General features: G+C 35.1%; 1 protein-coding gene across 2 annotated transcripts in view; it reads left to right on the top strand.

Moving 5' to 3' along the window:
- RYR3 (ryanodine receptor 3) overlaps nt 1–22857 on the top strand; it is a 255747-nt gene that overhangs the window by 121295 nt on the left and 111595 nt on the right. For both annotated transcript variants that reach the window (XM_068397601.1, XM_068397600.1), the window contains exons 29-39: nt 785–969; nt 2332–2368; nt 2729–2889; nt 3455–3620; nt 7063–7149; nt 7522–7748; nt 8802–9603; nt 10124–10324; nt 10923–11025; nt 14794–14931; nt 22395–22668. In XM_068397601.1, coding sequence (XP_068253702.1) covers nt 785–969; nt 2332–2368; nt 2729–2889; nt 3455–3620; nt 7063–7149; nt 7522–7748; nt 8802–9603; nt 10124–10324; nt 10923–11025; nt 14794–14931; nt 22395–22668 — 2381 coding nt within the window. The remainder of the gene's footprint in view (nt 1–784; nt 970–2331; nt 2369–2728; nt 2890–3454; nt 3621–7062; nt 7150–7521; nt 7749–8801; nt 9604–10123; nt 10325–10922; nt 11026–14793; nt 14932–22394; nt 22669–22857) is intronic.

The following is a 22857-nucleotide window of genomic DNA, read 5'->3' as shown; positions in this document are numbered from 1 at the left end:
GGTGTCGCTGAATGATATCTGTTTCATTCATTCTTACGATGCACCAGTGAAAGGAATTCCACAACTCCCTAACTAATCTACTCTAGAGCAGAATAATATATCCTGTTGTATAAAATATTCCATATTAATATATTCCACAATGATATACTTGAATTCTGATCAGTTTTTTTTACTAAAATCCCTAGGCCATTTAGTTTAATTTGGGTGTATAGCCAATTATTCCCTGAATTATTCTCTGAACATTTCCTTCTTAAACAAAATACACTTCACTGAGTTCTAACTAAATGATCTCAGCACTTTTTCTTTCATCTTTTAAAGTTTTTGAAATGTTCCTATCACTGAGTTTAAAAGCATACTCACTTTTTCAGCACAAGGGAAAATAATAATATCAGACTCAGACTTCATAACGGTCATCTGAAGGATTCTAGCTGATATTTCTTCTCGTTGTGGTAGAAAACTACTGATTCTTGTGAAGCAATTTTTCAATGACTTGTGCACTCAAAGTGAGTTAACTTAATAAAATCTATCCTTTTTTTTTTTAAAAAAAATGCTGTATGGAACAACTTGAAAATATTTACTGTAATCAGGATGTACTGAATCTGTTGCTTCCCTTGCTCTTCAGGCTAAATTCCCTCTCAGAGAAGAAAGTTGCATATTGAAAGTTGAAATTAATTTTGAAAAATTTAAGTTAACTCTTTCAGTTATCTCATCATCTATTTGCTTTATGAAAGTTTTCAGCATTTTTCTTGAAATATTATTTTAAAATTATTTCTATTATTTTTAGATATGGAGAATTGATGGAACCATTGAGAATCCACCTCGGTTAAAAGTTACTCACAAAACATTTGGCACACAGAACAGCAATTCAGACATGATATATTGTCGTTTGAGTATGCCCATTGAGTTCTGCTCATCATTCAACTTCGGCATGGGTGTTGAAAATACCTCATCTGATGTTTTCCAAAAACGGTTAGGCTTGGTTTTAGTTATCCTGTTTCATGGTCTCAATGTGAATGTAATAAATTATATTATTCTTTATTATTTTACACTCAAGATTTCATACTTCTTTTTACACTACGCACACACTAGCATAGGATGCATGTTACTAAGATTTTTTTGTTCTTGGTGGTTTTAAGAAATTTGTACCACAACTTTGCTGCCGAATGCTATATCCAGACAAGAGAGAACCATCTCTGAAGAGTCAGCAGTGTGCCCTTGTGGCCAAGAAGGCCAATGGCATCCTGGGGTGGATTAGAAGGGGTGTGGTTAGCAGGTCAAGAGAGGTTCTCCTCCCCCTCTACTCTGCCCTGGTGAGGCCGCATCTGGAATATTGGGTCCAGTTCTGGGCCCCTCAGTTCAAGAAGGACAGGGAACTGCTAGAGAGAGTCCAGCGCAGAGCCACGAAGATGATTAAGGGAGTGGAACATCTCCCTTATGAGGAGAGGCTGAGGGAGCTGGGTCTCTTTAGCTTGGAGAAGAGGAGACTGAGGGGTGACCTCATTAATGTTTATAAATATGTAAAGGGCAAGTGTCATGAGGATGGAGCCAGGCTCTTCTCAGTGACATCCCTTGACAGGACAAGGGGCAATGGGTGCAAGCTGGAACACAGGAGGTTCCACATAAATATGAGAAAAACTTCTTTACAGTGAGGGTGACCGAACACTGGAACAGGCTGCCCAGAGAGGTTGTGGAGTCTCCTTCTCTGCAGACATTCAAAACCCGCCTGGACGCGTTCCTCTGTGATATGGTCTAGGTAATCCTGCTCCGGCAGGGGGATTGGACTAGATGATCTTTCGAGGTCCCTTCCAATCCCTAACATTCTGTGATTCTGTGATTCTGTGAGGTGCATCACAAGGTTTATAGTTACTCATTGCTAAGCAGCTGCCATCCTTTCAGTCATTGGGATTTGCAAAGCTCTTCAGCCAGGCTGGAAAACCAGCTCAGAATCTTTTCCCACTGGATTAATGCTCATCTACATTATTGTTCAATAGCTTGTTGTTATTGGAAAAGTGACTAGTCCATGCAAAGAAAAAAAGATTGTGGGAAAGATTTTTAAAGATAGCGGGTACTGCTGAGTTCAGCACCTTCAAGCATTGCCTTCATCTTTAGTTAATTGCTGTAAATCTATCTTTCCCCCCCGCCTCTGCCTTAACTGCAAGCAAATATTTTGGGTGTATATTTGTATCTTATACTATCTTTGCGTACTTAATTTACTCATGCATACTCAGTACCCAGCAAACATGAGTTAGCCTGTAAGTACACTTAGTTTAATAATGAGTACTTTTTTTATTACCTTTTTTTACTGATTTACTGATGTTCCTTTATCTTTAGAAAGCACAGCCAAGAAATTGCTGCTCCTTCTACTACGGTAAGTAAATATGTTGAGATGCTTAGTTCTTCTTACCTTTTGAAGTAGATTTAGTCGTGGCAGCACGTTCATTAGAAATTGATCTGTTGATCTTTGTAATCATTTGTTATGATATAATACTGTATATAAATAATAATGCCCAGAGTTATATGACTTAAGGCATAAACCTCACTGTCTTAAACCACTAGTCTGTTTTTTTAATTTATGAGCATTTTAAATGACTGATTAAGAGAATGTGAATTACTGTTATTAAAGCTTGATATATAGGAGGGTTTTTTAATCACTATTTGAGTATTCCTTGATAAAATCATTTCGATTTCTATTACTAATGTATGTACTATGTTCTTTTTCTCTTTTCAGTATTTTTATTCAGTACGGATATTTGCTGGCCAAGACCCATCCTCTGTCTGGGTTGGCTGGGTAACACCAGACTATCATTTTTACAGTGAGGATTTTGACCTAAATAAAAATTGTACAGTGACAGTTACTTTAGGTGATGAGAGAGGCAGGGTTCATGAAAGGTATGGATTTATTTATCACTTATTAAAGATTGTATTTTAATACTGTTGTTCAAAAGTGAATTATTCACAAGCTTGATGATATTTTAAATGTTAATTTAAGCTAATAAGAAAATTGATCATGGAGTAGGAGAGTTCTGTGCTCATTTATATATGAATGTGTTCTACATAGACTTGTTAAAGTGAGTATATTTATCATTAATGTTCTGTTTGAAACAATGTTTTGTGATGCTTCTTTCTTTTAACTTTCTTTGAACATATTTGGTCACTGTGAATGAACCTGTTATTTGTTTTAATATATCTTACATAAGCACACAGAAGCATGTGAAGTTGTTTAATAATTATAAAAAAAGGGGAAAAAAATGTGCACTTAGTCTGATCCCTTACCCACAATGCTTACTGTATTAAAAAAAGGGAGTTTGTTAATGAGAAAACAAAACTAATAGCAGCACAAGCGCCTTTAAGGAACTCTAACTATTACTCTATTGAAAAGTACATTTTCACTGAACACTTAGTCAAGTTCAATGTGATTTATGATTTGTTTTCTTTCTTCTTGCTGTTCTTTCAGTGTGAAGCGCAGCAATTGCTATATGGTTTGGGGAGGAGATGTAATTGCTAATTCCCAGAGATCAAGTCGCAGTAATGTTGATTTAGAAATTGGATGCTTTGTTGACCTGGCCACCGGAATGTTGTCATTCACAGCCAATGGAAAAGAGCTTGGCACTTGTTATCAGGTATTATCAGATTTTCAAGAAGCTATCCAGTAAGCTGGTTGTTTTGATGCTATTAGAAGATTGTTTTTTCTTGTTCAGAAATCTAACTTAACGCTATTCATGTGACAATAACATGTTTTCCCGTATTACTCTCTTTTATCCCTCTTTTTCTCTCTCTCTTTTTTCAACTTCTTACAGTTGTTTCAAATGCTAAGGAAGAACTATTGGTAGATATGTTCAGAAAAATATTTTTTTACCTTTCAGTTCTTGTGGTTCAGAATCTTGGTTTCTAACATTAATTATTCTTTAAAATATTTTTTTGTCAACTAAATCTGTTACGCGATATAGGGGAAATAATTATTTAAATTAGCATAAGGTCAAAATTTGACTTTAGATGTAGTAATTTTTGGTATGGATTGAGAAAGTGTATTTAGTTTATTATTACCAGGGTTTGTGTCTTCTGCAAATAGCTATGATTTGAAGATCTTGTGATCTGATAAGTTGCAAAACCGAAAATTCAAATATGCATTAATGTGCAAAGCCAAAATAAATGGGGTGGGCCCTAAATGCTGTTAATGTTCTCAAAACGTGGAGTCGTTATGCAAATGGATCAGTAGTTGACAGAAGTTTTCAGCACCAGGTTGATGAGATTTGCTCTTAGTAAGGTCGGTTGTCCATAGTAGAGGATCCACTGTGGAAGAGATTATCTAGTGTTAGGAACAATGCATCGCTCTCTCCCGTGTCAACAAAAACCCCACAAATCTGTAATACAGATAAAACTTAAATGTTATTCAGCTAAATTTAATGGAGCTTTGTATACTGACTCCATTGAAAATGAATACAGCAGGGTTGCAGACAGCCTGTAAATGGGAGTAGGAGGTGATGTAGCAGCTATGATTTTGGTGTATTTCGTAAGAAGGGTCAGAGACTTCAGTGCCATGCTGGAAGGATATTAAATGTCAACATCCTGGGAAAAGAAAACAGGAGATGAAAGAGCTTAAGCCACATGCTTTGCTTTTTTTTTAGCTAGATACTAATCAATATAGCAGCTTCTGAAAACAAACATGGAAGTATGGTGAATGTTTTTTTCACAGAATAGCCTTTACCTGTTTTTTTTTTTGCAAAGAAAACTAGGAAAATACAGATGTAGAAGATGCCTGTTACTGCATTTAGTGTGAAAAACACTTTCAGGTTTTTCCTCTTATGACATGCAATTAATGTAACCACATTCTTTGTACTAAATTTAAAATAATCTCAGAAAATACAATTATTTCTCTTCTGTGTCTTCTCTTTTCTATGGAAAAATACCTGGAGTTGCTTTTGGAAATGTTTTTCAATAAACCTGTTAGCACTTGGTCTATTGAAAAATGAGAACACCCAGCACTTCCTGTAAAGTTACAATGTTATATTCCAACAGGAGTGTTACGTCTGAGGGTGAAATATTTTTCAACTTCTGCTTATTTCTAGTAATTTAAATCTATTTTTGAAAGTAGTGAAAATAGTTTTATGTAGTTTTCATTTTCATTTCCTGAATATTTTTACAATAAAATAAAATCTTTAAGATATTTTAGTAAATCTAATCTCTCACCCAAATTGCAGCAAATGACTGATATTTGTCTGGTCTAGAGGCTGCAGGATAATATTCTAACCTTGTAACCATTTGCACTTTTCAGTTTTCTTAACTAAAATAGAGGGACAATATTTGTATGCTGTTTTCATTCTAAAAGGCCTACAGGTCAACATATTGAGGAGAAGAAATTAATTTTGCAGTAGTTCTTGATCTAACTATTGAATGGCATGATGTATTCAGAAAAAAAAATGTCTATAATAGAAAAGTAAATGAAAGATAGTATATACATCTATATTTGAGATTTTGTCATTAGTTGTCAGGCCAACGTTAAGGTATTAATAGCAGAAAGGAGGTCTTAATTATTGGTTTACAAGAAGTTTTATTTTATTCTGAGGTAGTAACGGTTTTCTGACCTTCAAACAAGATTAGAAATTACAAATTCAATTATTGTTATTAGGAAATATCTATCTTTGGTCAGAGGCTGAGAGTTAAATTGTCTTAGTCAGTTACTTTCAGGCTTTAATGAAATAAAACACATTTTATTAGTGGTGTCTTTCAGTCCAGGATACCTTTTGTTTCTGGTTTTAGGTTTGTGTTTTTTTCCTTATCCAAAAGATGAGAGTGTATACACCTGGCTCTACATTATTTTGTCTATCTCAATAGTCATAGTTCTGAAAAAACTTTAATCTGCATACAGATTTTTCAGTATATGGTATTATTTTACATTCTGTTTAAGTTATATTGTGTTTTGGAGCTGTTTTCTCATCTAAAAGAACATGGATGTTTTATTTCTTTTTTGTGACTCTCGGTTTTTTGTTTTGCAATTTTTGATAATTTGCTATCCTCAAAGTTAGGAGTTGCACTGCTTCACAGCACGAGTATTGTAATTGTACTTAGTATGCATAACGTGTATGCATAGTACACAAAATACACAATGATGTGATTAAAATATTTAATTGAACTCTTGAAACCTTGAATTGGTTGTGCCTTTTTTCAGCCACCCTGCAGCACTGAAATAGTTCTAGTAATTTACTATTCTATAAGTATCTTTTTAATTCTTTTTTTTCGTGTACAGAATTCTTCAGAATAAACTGGCATTCACTAGTCTGACATGCACTTTGAGTCCAGCTATAATGAGGAAATGAGGATAACGTAGCTGTCAAAAAAATCCCAAACCCAACCAGACACTTTAAAACTGCAGCACTGTGATTCATTGTGATTCACTGTGATTTTATAACACTGCAGTCAAATGCTAAGCCTGGAAATAAAGACATCTTTGAGATCTTTAAAAAAATTACATTCTTCTACTTTTGGAGTATAGATCAGAAATTCACTAATCTTAATAGGAAATAAAGATTTGCACTACCCTGATCAAATGATGAGGTCTCACCTTCTTCTTATTCCCCTCTGGTTCCTTCTCTCTTAGAAATTTGTTTTTGAGCTTTTTTGGTAGTGAATTATTTTGTCCAGCATAAAATGTGAAAAAAAATGGTCTAAAACGCTGTCTTCTACCCTCTGTCTGTGTTGGGGGTGCTTTTCCCAGAGAGAGAGCCAAAGGAGCTGCTCTAGAATGGGGTGTCAGATTTGGATATGCTTGAGAAGAGTCAACATGTAATGTTGCCGAAGTTCTTGTTAAAGGTGTTGACAGCGCATAAGGCAGCAGACACACCTGCCTGAAAGTTAGGTGGGCCTATAAGAATAACTCAGCAAATGCTTTACTATATTAGAGGTAAACTACAGGTAGACATTAATCAACACTTTAATATGGTGTCTGCAGTTATTTGATAATGAATTGTAAGCTGTATAGTAATTTTATATCGTATCGTGTTCTGGGAGGAGATGCTTGTTGCTTTTTTAATTTTTAAAATTTTTAAAATATTATTTCTCTTCTAGGTTGAACCAAACACAAAGCTTTTTCCAGCAACTTTTGTACAGCCTACGGGCACTAACTTGGTTCAGTTTGAACTTGGTAAATTAAAGGTACAAAATATTTTCTATAAAGGTGCTCTTTTAAATCTGTTTATTTCCATGGAAATTACTGCTCATTTTAATTTGTTTAGGAAGATTGAATCAATGGTGTGACTTTTTATTTGACTTCTACATTTACTTCTGTAAATGTAGTTATTAGATTAAGTTAATTGTTCAACAAAACTAAACTGCATTTGCAAAACAAACTAGTTATTTGGAGAGAACACTCTTAATGTTGGGGGGTTTTTTAAATGATTTTGTTAATTGCAATAACATATATTTCTGAGTTCTTTGCTATCAATAAATTATAATTGCTTTTGGTATTATAGGTTTATTCATAATTAGATGTTACAAAAATAATTTTAATACACTTTTTTGTTTCAGAATACCATGCCTTTATCAGCAGCAATTTTTAAAAGTGAAGAAAGAAATCCCATTCCTCAGTGTCCCCCTCGCCTTGATGTGCAAACTATTACACCTGTTTTATGGAGCAGGATGCCAAACAGCTTTCTAAAAGTAGAAACTGAGCGTGTCAGTGAACGTCATGGCTGGGTTGTGCAGTGTTTGGAACCTCTGCAGATGATGGCACTTCACATCCCAGAAGAAAATAGGTACATATGGAAGGCACTACAGTGACTTGATGTGGACAAAATATATTGAAAGCTGAAATCTGGGTATTAGTTAAACCTGCCTTGGAGAATATTTACACTACAGTTGTTTAGAATTTCTGATCTTATCTGCTATAATATCATATTCATGAAATTGAAGTAGATGCAAGAGGCTGAATAATTTTAGTGCCATGTGGTGACATTTGCACACATAATAGAAAACACAACTATTTGATTTAATTTAAATTATAAAATAATATATCTTAAATCTCTAGATCTTTTAACATAGATACTTTCTCAGCTTAAGAAAAACAAATATGAAGAACATGCAAGTACTATTTCGCTGATTTTTTTTCTGTAATAAAAACATGTAATCTGTTCCTGTTTCATCAGCTCTGAATTTACACGAATTATGTTTCTATGTTCTTATTGACAAGATCCTGACTTTCTTAGATTTTCATTCGGTTTATCTTCAGAGTGAGGATGATAAAGATGTAGCCAAATATCAAATATTGTAATCAGTGACAAATCAAACTATCAGCTAAAGCATAGCAGAAAGATATTTTAACTGCTGTACTTTTATCAGTTATTTTGCAGCTTCTTTTAATAATTCAGTAACCGATTTTATTTATCATTAATAAAACTTAATTCAAGAAAAGAGTAAAAAAGACTCTGTTTTGTGGAAAAAGTGAAACAGTAATCCTCAATAGACTATAAAAGCACTGTTTAGTGACAGTATTACCACAGAATTTCAGCATTCCAAATATATTTCTTTTAAAAACGAGCTCTACTTCACCATAGCTTCCAAAGAAACTTCTATATCTTACATTTTTCCTTTTTTGTTCTATGGAGTACTAATTGTAAATAATCTTGTCAAATTATTACCACCATTTACTGTGGCTTAATGATGCACATGTTAAGATTAGTCAGTATCAACCTTACTATTAATGGTTTAAAGTGTAACTGACCAAAATGTGCAGACATTATAAAAGTTTTCTTTTACAAAATTATTGTTCATGAAACTGACTGGTGTTCTGTTTCTTTATTTCATAACAGATGCGTTGATGTTTTGGAACTATGTGAACAAGAAGATTTGATGAAGTTTCACTACCACACTTTAAAACTCTATAGCTCAGTTAGTGCTCTAGGTAACACTAGAGTTGCTTATGCACTTTGTAGCCATGTGGACATATCTCAGCTGTTTTATACAATAGATAATCGATACTTACCTGGACTCCTACGTTCTGGATTCTACGACTTGCTCATTAGTATTCATTTGGAGCATGCCAAGCAAGCCAAGGTCATGATGAACAATGAATTTATCATTCCAGTTACAGATGAAACTCGAACTATTAAATTATATCCTGATGAAACAAAGAAGCATGGTTTACCTGGAGTAGGGCTTAGCACTTGTCTGAAACCAGGCTTTAATTTTTCTACTCCGTGCTTTATTGTGACCAGTGAAGAGCATCAGACATCCAGCCCAGAGATACCCCTTGATACACTTAAATCCAAGGCCATAAGTATGCTAACAGAGGCAGTACAGTGTAGTGGTTCTCATATAAGAGACCCTGTCGGAGGACAGGTTGCGTTCCAGTTCGTCCCTGTTCTTAAACTGATAGCAACACTGCTCATAATGGGGGTTTTTGATGATGATGATGTGAAGCAGGTGTTACTCCTCATTGATCCCAATGTGTTTGGAGATCACAAGGAAGAAACGGAAGAGAGGACAGAGAAGGAAGAAGTTACACAAGTTGAAGAAAAAGCTGTAGAAGCTGGGGAGAAAGCAATAAAAGAAATGAAAGCTCCTGCAAAGGGCTTGTTGCAAACAAGATTACCAGAATCTGTTAAGCTTCAGGTGACCATTTAATATAAATGTATTACATATGTTCCACTATTCATGAATGAAAGGTAGTGCTTTTTGTCTGTTCTCTAGTTTCTAGGATTTGAAAACCTGAAAATCTTTATTGCACTTTGCCTTATAACCTCACATTAATAACCAAATTTGATGGTGATGCAATTCTTTCTACATGTATCTACACTCAAGATAGATATGCAAATACTTACTTATTTCATAGTTGTATTTTAAAAGAGGGAGGATTGGACCAGGTGATCTTTAAAGGACCCTTCCAACCCAAACGATTCTATGATTTCTGCATGTTTTGAGTGCATGGAGTGAAAGACTGTGAATGCAATATAGTATTATCGATCAGATAATAAAACTGTATATATTTGTCACCTTTACAGTGTTAAAAGAAAAGCATGGGAAAAAAATCTCTCATTTTTACAGTCTGTTGCAGTGTATAATATCCACTGCAGTTCTTCCCCGATTAGAGTTTGTTAAACTGTTGAATTTAAGTCTGTTTTTTCTGTCCTAGATGTGTCATTTACTCAATTATTTCTGTGACTGTGAGCTACAACATAGAGTGGAAGCAATTGTATCGTTTGCAGACCGATACGTATCAAAATTGCAATATAATCAGAAACACAGGTACAATGAACTCATGCAAGCCTTGAACATGTCTGCTGCTTTGACTGCCAAGAAGACTAAAGAATTTCGGTCTCCTCCTCAAGAACAGGTAATATTAATGAAATGGTTGAATCTAAAAATAAAAAAAATTCCTTGTGATGATGAAATAGAGTTCTGACTTCTAAACTACCATTGGCACTGCTAGAGAACCAAAATTGAATTTTAAATAAAATTTATTAAGATGCCACAAAATACTGCATGTCGGAATGCTTATATCTGTACTCTAGAATTCAAGCTCTGAACCAAAGTTGACTTAGGATTTCTCAACAGTATAGAAAATTTGAACATTACTGCCCAATGCTGAGGAGCTGAGATTCATCCAGTTCTGCAAGATGATGATAATTTGATAATTGTAGTTGCTAAAAATTAGCATGAAGTTAGTGTTGTGTTGACATCTCTATGTTGGAAATAGTCTTTTCTACCTCCAGGAAATAGCTTTATTATTAAGTGGAACTCTATTTTGATGTTAATCGTAATTAAAGCTTACAAAGTACCATTGCTTTAGTATTTCCTTTAAGCTGTGTTAGAAATATATGTTTTATGTTAATTTGATTATAAATTTGATTCTAAGCAGGTAAAATATGGCTGTATATTAGAATATTTCTTAGGCTATCTCAGTTCTTTAACTATGTTTTAATTCCTTAAAGATTAATATGTTGCTGAATTTTCAACTGGGAGAGGATTGTCCCTGTCCAGAGGAGATCCGGGATGAGTTATATGAATTTCATGATGATCTTCTACTTCACTGTGGTGAGTGGCAAGGTTTTGTTAGGGTTTTTGTTTGTCTTTTTGACGCTTTACATGAAAAAAGAAGGGATCAGTTAAAAAAAATACTAGTATGAGGGTTTTTTGTTAGATGTATTACTGTCTACATGTTGACTTTCCTGACGGACTTTGGTGCATATTACAAAAATATGGGATATGCATGGTTTTAAGTTTCATTGTTATGTATCTATTAAATACTATCAAGTATTATTCTGTTTATATACGAATTTTAGAGTTAATTAGAAAAAATAAAAATGATCCAAACAAGCAAGTTGGATTACCATAAAAGGTTTATATAGACATGTGTATGTGTACAAGCAGATAAAATGTATTGAAAGAATATTGTTGCTGTGAAGTTAAGCAGTAGAAAATTGAATAAAAAACACTAGATAAGGGGTGCTGCTGCTGCTTTAGCTTAGTTTCCTGGTGTAAACGTAGCTGTGATGGTGAATCATTATAAAACACTACTGCACTGCAGATTACAGCTCAAGTTGTCCCAGTCATTGAATTTGAATTCCCTCAGGGTATCCTTAAGGGTGAGCTATATCAGATACCCTGTGCAATTCATGTGGATTAAGTAATCACATTTTATATGTGATGCCAAAAATCTTTGGTTAGTCTATTGAGATGCTAGTCTAATCAAGACAATCATGGCATTATTAGTCCATTTACAATGATACTAACATTTATAGTCTGAGTCATCCAGTTATTACTGCTCATTCCCAATAATTATGCAGTTAAAACTGATATACACAAGCTTTTTCATATCTACCTGCTTGGTAGATATCTTGGTAGTCACTCTTCCAGTGCATTTCTTGGTCCTATGTTTGATGACACCCACGTTGTTCAAGAAGAAGGGGATAGGATCATTACCGTGAACTGACAGCATCTCAAGTTCTTCCCCAAGAAGACCACTGTAATCTTAATAGTTTCTTCCTCCTTTTGTTTGCTTGAGGTCACTGTTAAATACTTACTTACTGCTAGTTCTTTCTTCACTGATTATCCCTAAAACCAGTTTTACCCAGTTCATGGAATTGCATTCTTTTAATGACCTGTAATTAACAGTTTTTGATTTCTGTTTGTAGCCATGATGCCTCCCATGCCATTCTGTACTTGCATTGTTAAGGTTTCTGCTATCATCTTGTGCTGCTATTTCAGAGTACCTTATTAGAATCTCCAGCAACCATCAAGCTATGATTTCGTGATAAGCCAATTACCATTTTTCAACTACCTCAGCCTTAGCCTCAGCCAAAGATGAATAGGTCAGTGGGTATCTAGGTTGTGTTTCATCACCTTATTTCTGAGGATATTGTATAAGACAGTATTAGAAGTCCTTAAAATCAAGATTTGTATCTGTAAGGTTAGCTACATTATAGGTGGAAATTTAATTGGTTTAATGTAATTGGGCTTTGACAATCCTGTGTTGATTGTTATTCATCCTTGCTTCTAAGTGCTTACTTAGAAGTTTCTTTCATTCCAGCATTTTTCTTCCAAGCGTTAAAGTAAATAGTTAATATCCTTGTAGCTCCTCCTCTTTCTCCCCATTTTTATTAAGATAAATATCGTAATCTCCATTGTTCAGTCACTTAGCACTTGATCAGACCTGATTTTCAAATATAATGCCTATTTGGCATCAGAGAGTTCTCTGAGACTCCAGGATGAAGATTAGGGAAGACCCTCAATTTACTTGGAAATGTGTTAACTCTGCAATATATTTATTTTACCTTGAAATCTTGTTGCTGGTATTATTATTGAGTTAGCTTAGCTCCTGATCACTCTTCATCTTTTCAAGAGGTGAAACCCTACTGATTGTGGGGGTTTTTTTCTTCTTAGGGGTGTACTTTTATTACTGTTTACTACACTAGAAATGTGTATGTTGAATGAGAGAGAGAATTGAAGATAGAGAAAGTACAGTCTCATGATTAAAGTAGTTTAATGATCATCTGAATCCTAAACAAAGCCATATTCATTACTTTGTACAGATTTATCATAGGTGGTAGCTGTGGATAAATGCTCCTCATTATCTGTGTGCTGACTTAGTCCTGAAAATCAGTACTAAGCAATCACAGCTGCAGATAAAATGAATAGTTGTGCTTGGAATATTTAATCAGCTTTTTAAGACTAAGTATACTTTGTGGTCTAAGTGGAAAAATATGTATGCAATCAAGTAATTAAAGGCAGCTGCTTCATAATGAATATACACAGTCTTAATCCTAGCATGTCCTAACTGTGAGTGGTTCATTTTGCCAGCAAACTAATAGTCCTCTATCATAATTTTTGTGTGTAATTTCTTGGTTATAAACAAAACAAATTTACAACAGATTTTATTGCATAATATCAAATTGACACTTATCTGGGTTGGAACCACCTGTTTCAGCGCACTGACTTCTGCCACTTGAATTAAGTGATTAGCCAGTAGCAACACGAGATGGTCACCTTCTGAATGGATTGCAACTCTAAGAGGATGCAGAATGAATAATGAATGATATGGAGCAGTGAATGAGACCCCATCTCCTCCAGTCCAACTGTCTTAACTCATCATCTCAGTGCATTTCTTCTTGTCTGTCCGTTTCAGCTTCTCAAGAGTTCTTCTCCCAGTGTTTCTCTCTTGCTTCCAGGGCCTGGCTTTTTTTTCAATGCCAGCTAGTTTCTTGCTTTCTTTAACATCCTTGTCTGCTTTCCCTTTCCTCTCCTTATTGGCAACATTTCGTGTTCTCACTTTTTCCAGACTCTGAAGCTTTCCTTCATTCTTAGCTTTTAATTTTGCCCAGCCAGTCTCACCTTTCACATTCCTTAGATTCTATATGTAGTTTCCAATTTCAGTTACTGGTTCTCTCATTCTCTCCCACTGCCTCTGAATTTTTTTCTTCCTAGTCACTTAGTCACTCCTAGTCATAACTTTAACTCCTTCCCTTTGGTAGCTGCCAGTGACAAAATTTCTGCAACCTAATACCACATTTCAGTTCTTTTTTGCTTAGTTTATTTTTGAAATACCAGTTTTAACCTCTGCAGATTATTCTTTTCCCTCTGCTCCAGTTTGTATCTCTTTAGTATTCTGTCTGGAAATCTTTTCCTTTTCTCAGTTTCACTTTGACCATCAGCCAAACAGCAAAAGCTGACATTTCATCTTGGCACAGTTAGCTCTGGTATGAAGGGAATCTGCTTAGATGCTCTGAGCTTCTGCACATCACACATGTGGTATCTGATCATCAATAAGAGGTGTGAAAGATTTGAAAATGCTTTGAATTGTTGTGAAGCAATGTAGTGAACTGAACTGTATTAAGCTACCTTGTAAAATGACATCCCATCTCATCATACACATTTTCATGAAAACACGTATCACCGGTATAATCTCTGAACATCTGCCTTCTTATAGTTTTAAATTCAGTTAATATGTTTGTTTATGACTGCTAAATATCTCGACTGAAAAACTGCACTACATTGTGAGATACAGCCATACATTTCTTTCTTTAGCTAACATTCTGCAACATGAGACAACGGATGGTCATAATACTGAAAAAAAACCCCTATAAATTTGGATATAAGAAGTACGTGTACTGAAATAAATATAATTTGAGGGGTGCTACTGTAGCTAACATGTTAAAGCTGCTGGCCTTACTACATTTTTTTTTCCTTTGTGAAATTTGCTGGTTACAAAAAATTCCTGTAGATATTTTGGTATTGTTTAAATATTGAAGGAGTTAATCTTCAAAGGTTAAGTTTTGTTTCTAAACAGTTTTATTATCTGCTAAGGTATTTCACTAGAAGAGGAGGAAGAGGAAGAGGAAGATTCCTCCTTGACTGGCAAACTCCGTTCATTAATGTACAAAATCAGAGGTCCACCAAAAGCAGAAAAAGTAGAACCTAAGGAGGAAGAAGAGAAATCTCCTAGTAAGTTTTCTTTCTACGTAAATATTTCCGTGCTGCAAGTGTTAAAGGTATATGCAGTCAACAAAATTGTATTTTCTAATACAATTTTATAGTGGACTGAAGAAGGAGACTACCCTTTTAAGTTCCTTCTGCCTCTTAGAACAATCATCCTATGTACTGAACGACTTGGATGCATTGTTAAACAAGAATTTAAAATGGGGAAGGTTTTAGATCCAGATCATTAACTCTGGGGTTGAAAATTTGCGTATTCTTTACAAAGAAATGTAAAAAGTTAATTATGGCACAATAATCTAGACTCAAGCATTCCAAACTTGAGAATTTTCCATTTATATGTTTTTTTAAATGCAAAAAATTTATTTTTTGCAGCTTAACTCCATTTCATTTTTCTTTGCTGCATGAGAAGCTGTATGCATCTCAGTACCAAGATATATGTGAAAAAATGTTTTTACAGTTCTTGTTTTGTATAAAAAGAAATGGCTTTCACTTATTTCACTTGATGACGGTGAATATATACATCCATTAAAAACTATTAACTTGTTCTGATTTATCTCAAGCATCACATACATGCACATATCCATGCCATATCCTTTCTGACCATATTCTTTCTTAATTTAAAGAAATATTCAATCAATTTGACTAATTAAACAGAAGGAGCATCTTTATTTTCACAATTACAAATTCTGTGTTCATAAATGCTTGAGTTAACAGAATTTTCCAGAATTTAGTATTGCTATTTTTTATTCTGCGCTTTGCTTCTATAGATCTTTAACATGTCTCTAAAATCAGAGGGCAGTGAAAAATACTGTCTAGCTATCATTAGTTTGCCTGAAAACTTTTCTCTGTAGTTTGTAAATCTCATTGCCCTTTACAGTGAGCCTTCATGTTTCATGAGCTTAAATATACATGAGAAGAACAGACACCATTTAGCAGAATTTTTTTAATGTTTCTTTCTGCAACAGAAAATTATAGAGGAGGAGGACTGGGATGTCCCTGTGTGTTTGCTGAGTAATATTAAGCTATTAACATTTTTCAAAAATAGAAATATTTAACTCAAAACACTTGAGAATTCTGTCTGTATGTTTTGAAACTAATGAGATAAGAGACACAATTTAATCCACACACTTAGGAACATTATATGTGGGAGAAAGTGTATTACATCACTGAAAACAGTCCTTCCACCTAGCACAGCTGAATAAGCACATCAGAGAACTCAGAGTAACTGTTGAAACAATAATTTATTTAAAGTTAATTAGTTTAATGGTGTTTAAGAGTAAGCCAATAGGTAGTCTTTGTTCCTCTGTTTTCAGATCTGTAGTCCCCTGTGGCAGTGATTCATAAACCACAGAATGGCTGAGGCTGGAAGGGGCCTCTGGAGGTCATGTGGTCCAACCCTCCTGCTCAGGCAGGGCCACCTAGAACAGGTTGTCCAGAACCATGTCCAGATGGCTTTTGAATATCTCCAAGGATGGAGACCACAACCTCCTTGGTCAATGTGTGCCAATGCTCAGGCACCCTCACAGTAAAAGTGTTTCCTTTTGTTCACATGGACCCTCCTGTGTTTCAGGGTGTGCCCATTGCCTCTTGTGCTGTCAGTGGGCTCTGAAAAGAGCCTGCCTCTGTTTTCTTTACACCCTTCCTTCAGATATTTATATACATTAATGAGATTGCCCCTGAGCTTTCTCTTCTCTAGGCCAAACAGTCCAAGTTCTCTCTTGGTTGATGCCAAGCAGATAGGTCGATGAGCTTTCTTCTTAAAAAGGCCTGACACTACATTTTGCAAGGCACTGTGGAGGTTGGTTGGACTTGGTTCATATGATGTATGTATAAGCTGATAATCCATTTTGTATATTGCATTAAGAGGAAGCTGTGCAAAGCTTGACAGTTTTTAATCAATGAGTTTTTACTCTTGAATTGAAGTTATTTCTTGTAAGAAACAAATGTAGTTGAATCAAGGTTATTCTACATACAGAGGAATGATGGATAAACTTAGCACTGTAATTCATAGCTTTTGTAATACAAAAAGATGGAAAGTTTGTCTTTTCTGTAGAAGAGTAAATTTAAATTACATTTGTTGTTATTTATATGCAAATGCCATATGCTTGTCATGTTTCATATCTGTCGTCTTATTACTTTACCTTGCCTAATGGCATAAAACAAGCAGTAAAGTAGACTAAGAATTTATTTCAGCAAGTTTTCTTCATATTCCTACAACCACATTCAGAAGCATTATCCAGCAAGTATTTGAACACTTACAGGGAATAATATGTTTTGTTATATACCTTTATACAGAGGAAATAAGACGATATTTTTTTTTTACTGCATTCAATCAATTTTAACTTGTAAATGCTGCCAGAGCTTATAGTAAATGCTGTACTGTATGTGAACCATTTTTGGTTTCAGAGAAACCAAGCATGTTCATAACCACAGAGGGATGTCATATATAGCCGCTGGTCATTTCTTTATAATGCTTTGAAGAATATTATTTAATTGGTTAACCAATTCAAGAAATAACGCATGTGCATTAAGTAATTGATAACTGCATGAAGTCATTTTAGCAATGGAAAGCTGAAAATAGCCTATTGCACATATTACTGGTATCTCAAAGATACACTACTTTTAATTAAAGGGAAGCACTGAAATAAAAAATGTTACAGATACCGTCCTGTAATGTTTGTTACAGAGGTTAGTTCAATCTCTTTGCTACTTGAGAGCAAAACAGAGCTTGTTTGTAAATGGAAGACAGGAAAGTCCAACATCCTGAAGTTATCTCAAGTTCTGTCTGCTTCAGTTGAGTAGTAATTTGTCATTATTTTATCTCTGCAATATTTCATGTTGCATTTTCTCTGCAATATTTCAAGTTGCATTTTGAAGGTATATTGGTTTTTTGGCTCTACTTCCTCTAATAAATTATTTTAGCTGTTTCTGTTACTGCCAGGGAAGAACTAGTAGCAAAACAAAGTGTTCATATTCCTTCCTACTACTACATCTTCTTAGGGTACATATACATACAAACGTACATACATGCACAAAAACACCCCGAAACACTTGAAATCACAGACATTTTATTCTGAGCGGTATTCCTGTGCATGTACATTCTCATACCCTATTCCCCAACACAGGAGGTGTGTTCATAGTCTAAATAGGTGAGATGGGTTCTGTGATTGCAGTTCCTCTACCATCTGCCTGAGAAATTTGTTGAGCCTCTTTGAAGAGTTCACCTGACTTTCACTGCCATGTATTACCCCCAGTGAGGTTGGTGTGTAGTATGAATCTCAGAAATTTTGTCTTTGCTGTTTATGAATTTTCAGTCCTTAGTAGTGACTATGGATGGTGAGGAATAAGTAAGGCAAAAAGCCAAATTCCTCCAGGTCTTCCTTTAGAACATAAATTTTTGCTGAGGTTTCTCGTTGCCTTTGCGAATCAAGATTGGGTTTTGCCAGCTCTAAGTTTCTGTAACACTGTATCATCTGCAGAATTGTGCTAGTGACTTGAGTTTGGTCTTCCAACCAACAACAGTAGTAAGCGCTCCTCTTCTGTTTCCAATTCACTGTTTGGCAATAGGTCCTTGTACATACCTGGAACAGTTAATTTCATTTTAGACTTAATCATTTCATCAAGAATTGTGTGAGATTAGACAGCAATGCTATTTTATAACTCAGGACACCTCTTACGTGATCTGCTTGTTCTGTAAAGCACCGGAGAGGGTTTATCCTGCCCTGAAAGTATATTTTGGTCTGTTTACCTTGATACTACATTGTACGTACATTAAATCTTATAATAATCTCATGTGCTGCATGCAAATGGATTTTATTCTCCAGTGACTCATCTGTTAGCATCTACTTGCTCTTTAACGTAGGGCCTACATTAGTAGGACCTACTCAGTATCTGGGAAATATAATTTCTTCTTCAGGCTTCATACGGATTCTGTTGTTATGAATCAGGAAGCATTCACTCTTAAAGCCTCAGGGCACATGGTGTTTGGTCCTTGGAACAGAGCTGTTCACGTATTTCATATACTGGAGCTTTGGGTCAGAAGAAATGCAGGTTGGACAAGTGATTCTACAGTATGTGTTTTTTCTAGAAATTTCAGATAATCTCATCAGGCTTGGGCTTCTCCTTGGAGTGGTGCATAGTACAAATATGCATATGGATGAAGGCATTCAAAGGACAATGAAAAATTATATAATATTTGTATTATAGTATATTATATACTCGACTGTAGCTGGAGACTGTGAGATATGTAGTCCATGTGTGCACTTCCCCTTTACCCCCCAGGAAATCTGGAATTCAGAGAGTGAAAGGAAATGGGTGCATGAGGTACCCCAGTCCTCTTACATGCATGAAGAGGGTTGGTGGTACGCGTGGCGTGTACCTGATACCAAGGCTAAAAGTCTCTGGCATTGAGCATCTGGTCATATATACTCAGGGTGTGAATATTCATAGGAAGGAACTACGTTCTACAAAGAAGTCTTCCTTTCCTCTAAGCATCCATTCATATCTACTCACAAATGGACTTTTCTCTTAGGAAAGGAATGCTAGCAATTTAAAGTAGTGTTAATGATGAATTAGTAAAATTTGTTTTTAAAAACAAGCTAGAACTCAGAGAGTAAACACATTAAGGCAATAAATTAGTGTTAATTTTGATGATAGGACTTTTGTAACTGTCAAGTCATAATTTACAGAAGGCATATATATGGGGGACTCATCATGCAACCTTGAAAGATTGTTAAGGCACTGCAATTTCTTGTTAAAACTTAAAAATTGGAAAAACATTAGCAACTATTTTAGCTGGTTATCAATGTCACCATGCTCCCGGCTTCTGTTACAGGTTAATCTGCTGGCCTGCCCTTCACCTCATTCCTGATAAAAGGGATAGTACCCGTTACACACAAGAAATGGCAAAGAAAGACTTTTTATTTAAGATAGTGAGTGATATGTCTGCTCTTTAGTTTTTATGCAGGTAGAAATTAAAGGATATCAATGGTTTTGTTCATGCATTTTGGGAATAGAAGCTATGGCTCTTCAGGTGCCTCTAATTTAGGGAGGGTATCTGCTATTATAATACAAATCTTTCATATAGGACAATATATTCTGAAGGTATACACTTGATTACTGGTCCTAGAGCAGAAATCGGAAAGTAGAATTTACTGCCTTGAACAAATGCCCTAATTCAGTTCCCACATTAGAACAATGAACCATAGATCTTTCAAAGTGATCTTAGTGTTGGTATATGAGAATGTTTGTGTGAAAAGGTTAAGTCTCTGTTGAATAATATCCACTGCATGTTCAAGAAAAAAAAAAAGATGCAATTGTAGCATTAAGTTGAAGAATCATAGAGACTTTGTTCCTTAGAGTGCTACTTACACTGAAACATAGAACATTAATTTATTAGTTGTTACTTACAATAGACTTCCTACTGGCTGTTAGCTCCATTTTTTTTTGTTGCCTTTTTTTAAAATTTTGGTTACAGAACGTTTGGTTGCGGTACAGTACATTTGTGATTTATTAGCAGTCAAAAAGAATATCAGACTATTGCTGACTATTATTGAGATTATGCTGGAGTCATCACATTTGATTGTTTGTCATCTATTCTCATCTTTTGACTGAGTTTCAAGGAGGTCTTTTTCCTCAACTACAACAAACATGGCAGCTTCTCCATTTCAGTATAAGGCAAAAGAGGGTAGAAAGGATTAGAGAGGAGGAAACAACAGATCACTGTCACAATACATCTGATTAGAAAAAGAGACTCTAAGCAGACTGCTAAACCTAAACTAAAATGCACAGAAGGCAAAAGAGCAGCTTAGAAAGAACTGTATTCTCATTTCCTGAGGTTTTTAACTCGAATGCCTCTTAAAGGATTATTAATGAAATGTTTGTCAAATTTTGCAAGCATTTCTGGCTGTGTTCTTTGCAGTTATTCAGCTAGAAGTCCTGAGAGTGTACTGCTGTGCTTAGATGTGGGCAAGTATGTGTAAGTGGCTGTGAGTGGCAACTTGAGAAGTCTCTAGTTTTAGGCAGTAGAAACTGGCCTGTTTCTGTATCTTTAAGGAATATTATGATAAGAAATTAATCCTGGGAATGACAGCCTTATACACTCAGAGCTAGAAGCGCTAAGCAGGCTCTACAGTTTTGGTTTTCTATAAATACATCATTAAATAAACTGTAAGGGAGAAGAGTTAGCAAGTGAAAGGATAGTGTAGACACAAAAATAAATGGGTATGCACTAGCTATAAACACTCTTGTGCTGGAAATTGGGAGGGGGCAGTTCTTGTCATTGGAAGAACCTTGGGAAAGTCAAGAGGTAACTTTGCTGGAAATAGAGGAAAGAAACTGGCATTGTTTTAAGAGGGAAGATGATTATTCTTGTTCTACTTGATATCAACAATGAACATTAGTTAGAATAAGGACTGGAACATGTGTTGAATTTTCAGGTAAATTTCCTAAACTCTGGGCTCAGAAAAATTGTTTTCAGGGTCGCTGAATACAGCAGAACTGCTTCAAGCAATACGCATTGTGTAGTTCCAGACAATACAATTTTTTTAGAAAGGGTATTCCCAAGTGACAGTGACTTTCCCCAAACAGATGGGAAATACAGATTAAATTCTCCTATTCTAAGTCAGTTTGCATCTTCTGCTCCTTAGTGTCTTTGCATCATCATACGATTCTGAGATGCTTCCGGGTAGATCATCTTTTTGAAGACAATGTAGATCCTTTGAACAACAAAATAGCTAAATATTCATCAAGTGAATGAGCAGCAAACACTGCTCAGGCCACCCTGGCTAGGCCCTGAATTGGATATTTGATTTAAAAAGGCAACTATCTCATCCTCCTTTCTGGCAGTTTTGTAAGTTTAGAACGGGTTTTAATTCCTCCTCCTGCCAGCAAAATTGATTGGCAAGCTGAGCTCACATTCGTGAATATTTCTGCTGTAATGGAATTCATACTTGTCAGCCAATAAACTGTTTACTGAAAACTTAATTACCAATTTCTGTATTCCAAACCTAGGCTGATGATCATCAAAAAAAAAATGTTTCTTTGGCATTATAAAATTAAATTTCAGTCATTCCTAATGAAAGGGTGTTTGTGCTGCACTTAGTGCTATTTTATAAATCTTGATGTAGAAATGAAGGATAAATTAAGAGTTTAAATATAGCGTTTAACTTACAAGGATGATTCTTAGAGTCATAGGCAACTAAGTGGTTTTCATTGCCAACAATGCTGGTATTGACTTGAATGCTAAGTATATGTTTCTTGTTTTCCATCTCTCAAGACCATCACACTTATCTTGAAAGACCTAAAAATTATCTTTCCAATTGAAAAATCCTGTTCAGTCTGCTTGTGTTCTTTTGCTTTCTTACAACTGCCTCGTTGTCTACTATTATCTAATATTTTACTATAATATGTTTTTGACATTTTTTGTTGTTGTAATAGCTAGTAACGTTGTATATATTTTATTCTTTTAGCTACACTGAAAGAACTCATATCCCAGACTATGGTGCGCTGGTCCCAGGAAGATCAGATTCAAGATCCAGAATTAGTTCGGATTATGTACACCCTCCTTCGTAGGCAATATGACAGCATTGGTGAGCTACTGCAAGCTCTGAGGAAAGCATACACTATTAGTGCTGCCTCTGTGAAGGATACCATTAATCTGCTTGCAGCACTGGGCCAGATTCGCTCACTTCTCAGTGTCAGGATGGGAAAAGAGGAGGAATTGCTAATGATTAATGGATTAGGGTATGGAATTAAGATAATTTTATTTTTAAGTTTGTGTAAAGATTTTTGTTATATTAGTAAATTCTTTCATTTTACATCCTGGATGAAAATTACTGCGGTACTGAAATGCAGATATGTACCAGAAATTTTCATTTGCACAGGTATTTCCAAGGTGGCTTCAGTTAATCTCTCTAGCAGTATCAAATGTGT

Source organism: Nyctibius grandis, chromosome 4 (assembly GCF_013368605.1).
Source record: "Nyctibius grandis isolate bNycGra1 chromosome 4, bNycGra1.pri, whole genome shotgun sequence".
NCBI lineage: Eukaryota > Metazoa > Chordata > Aves > Nyctibiiformes > Nyctibiidae > Nyctibius > Nyctibius grandis.
Note: the sequence above shows the minus strand (reverse complement) of the source record. Positions and strands in the feature narration are given on the sequence as shown.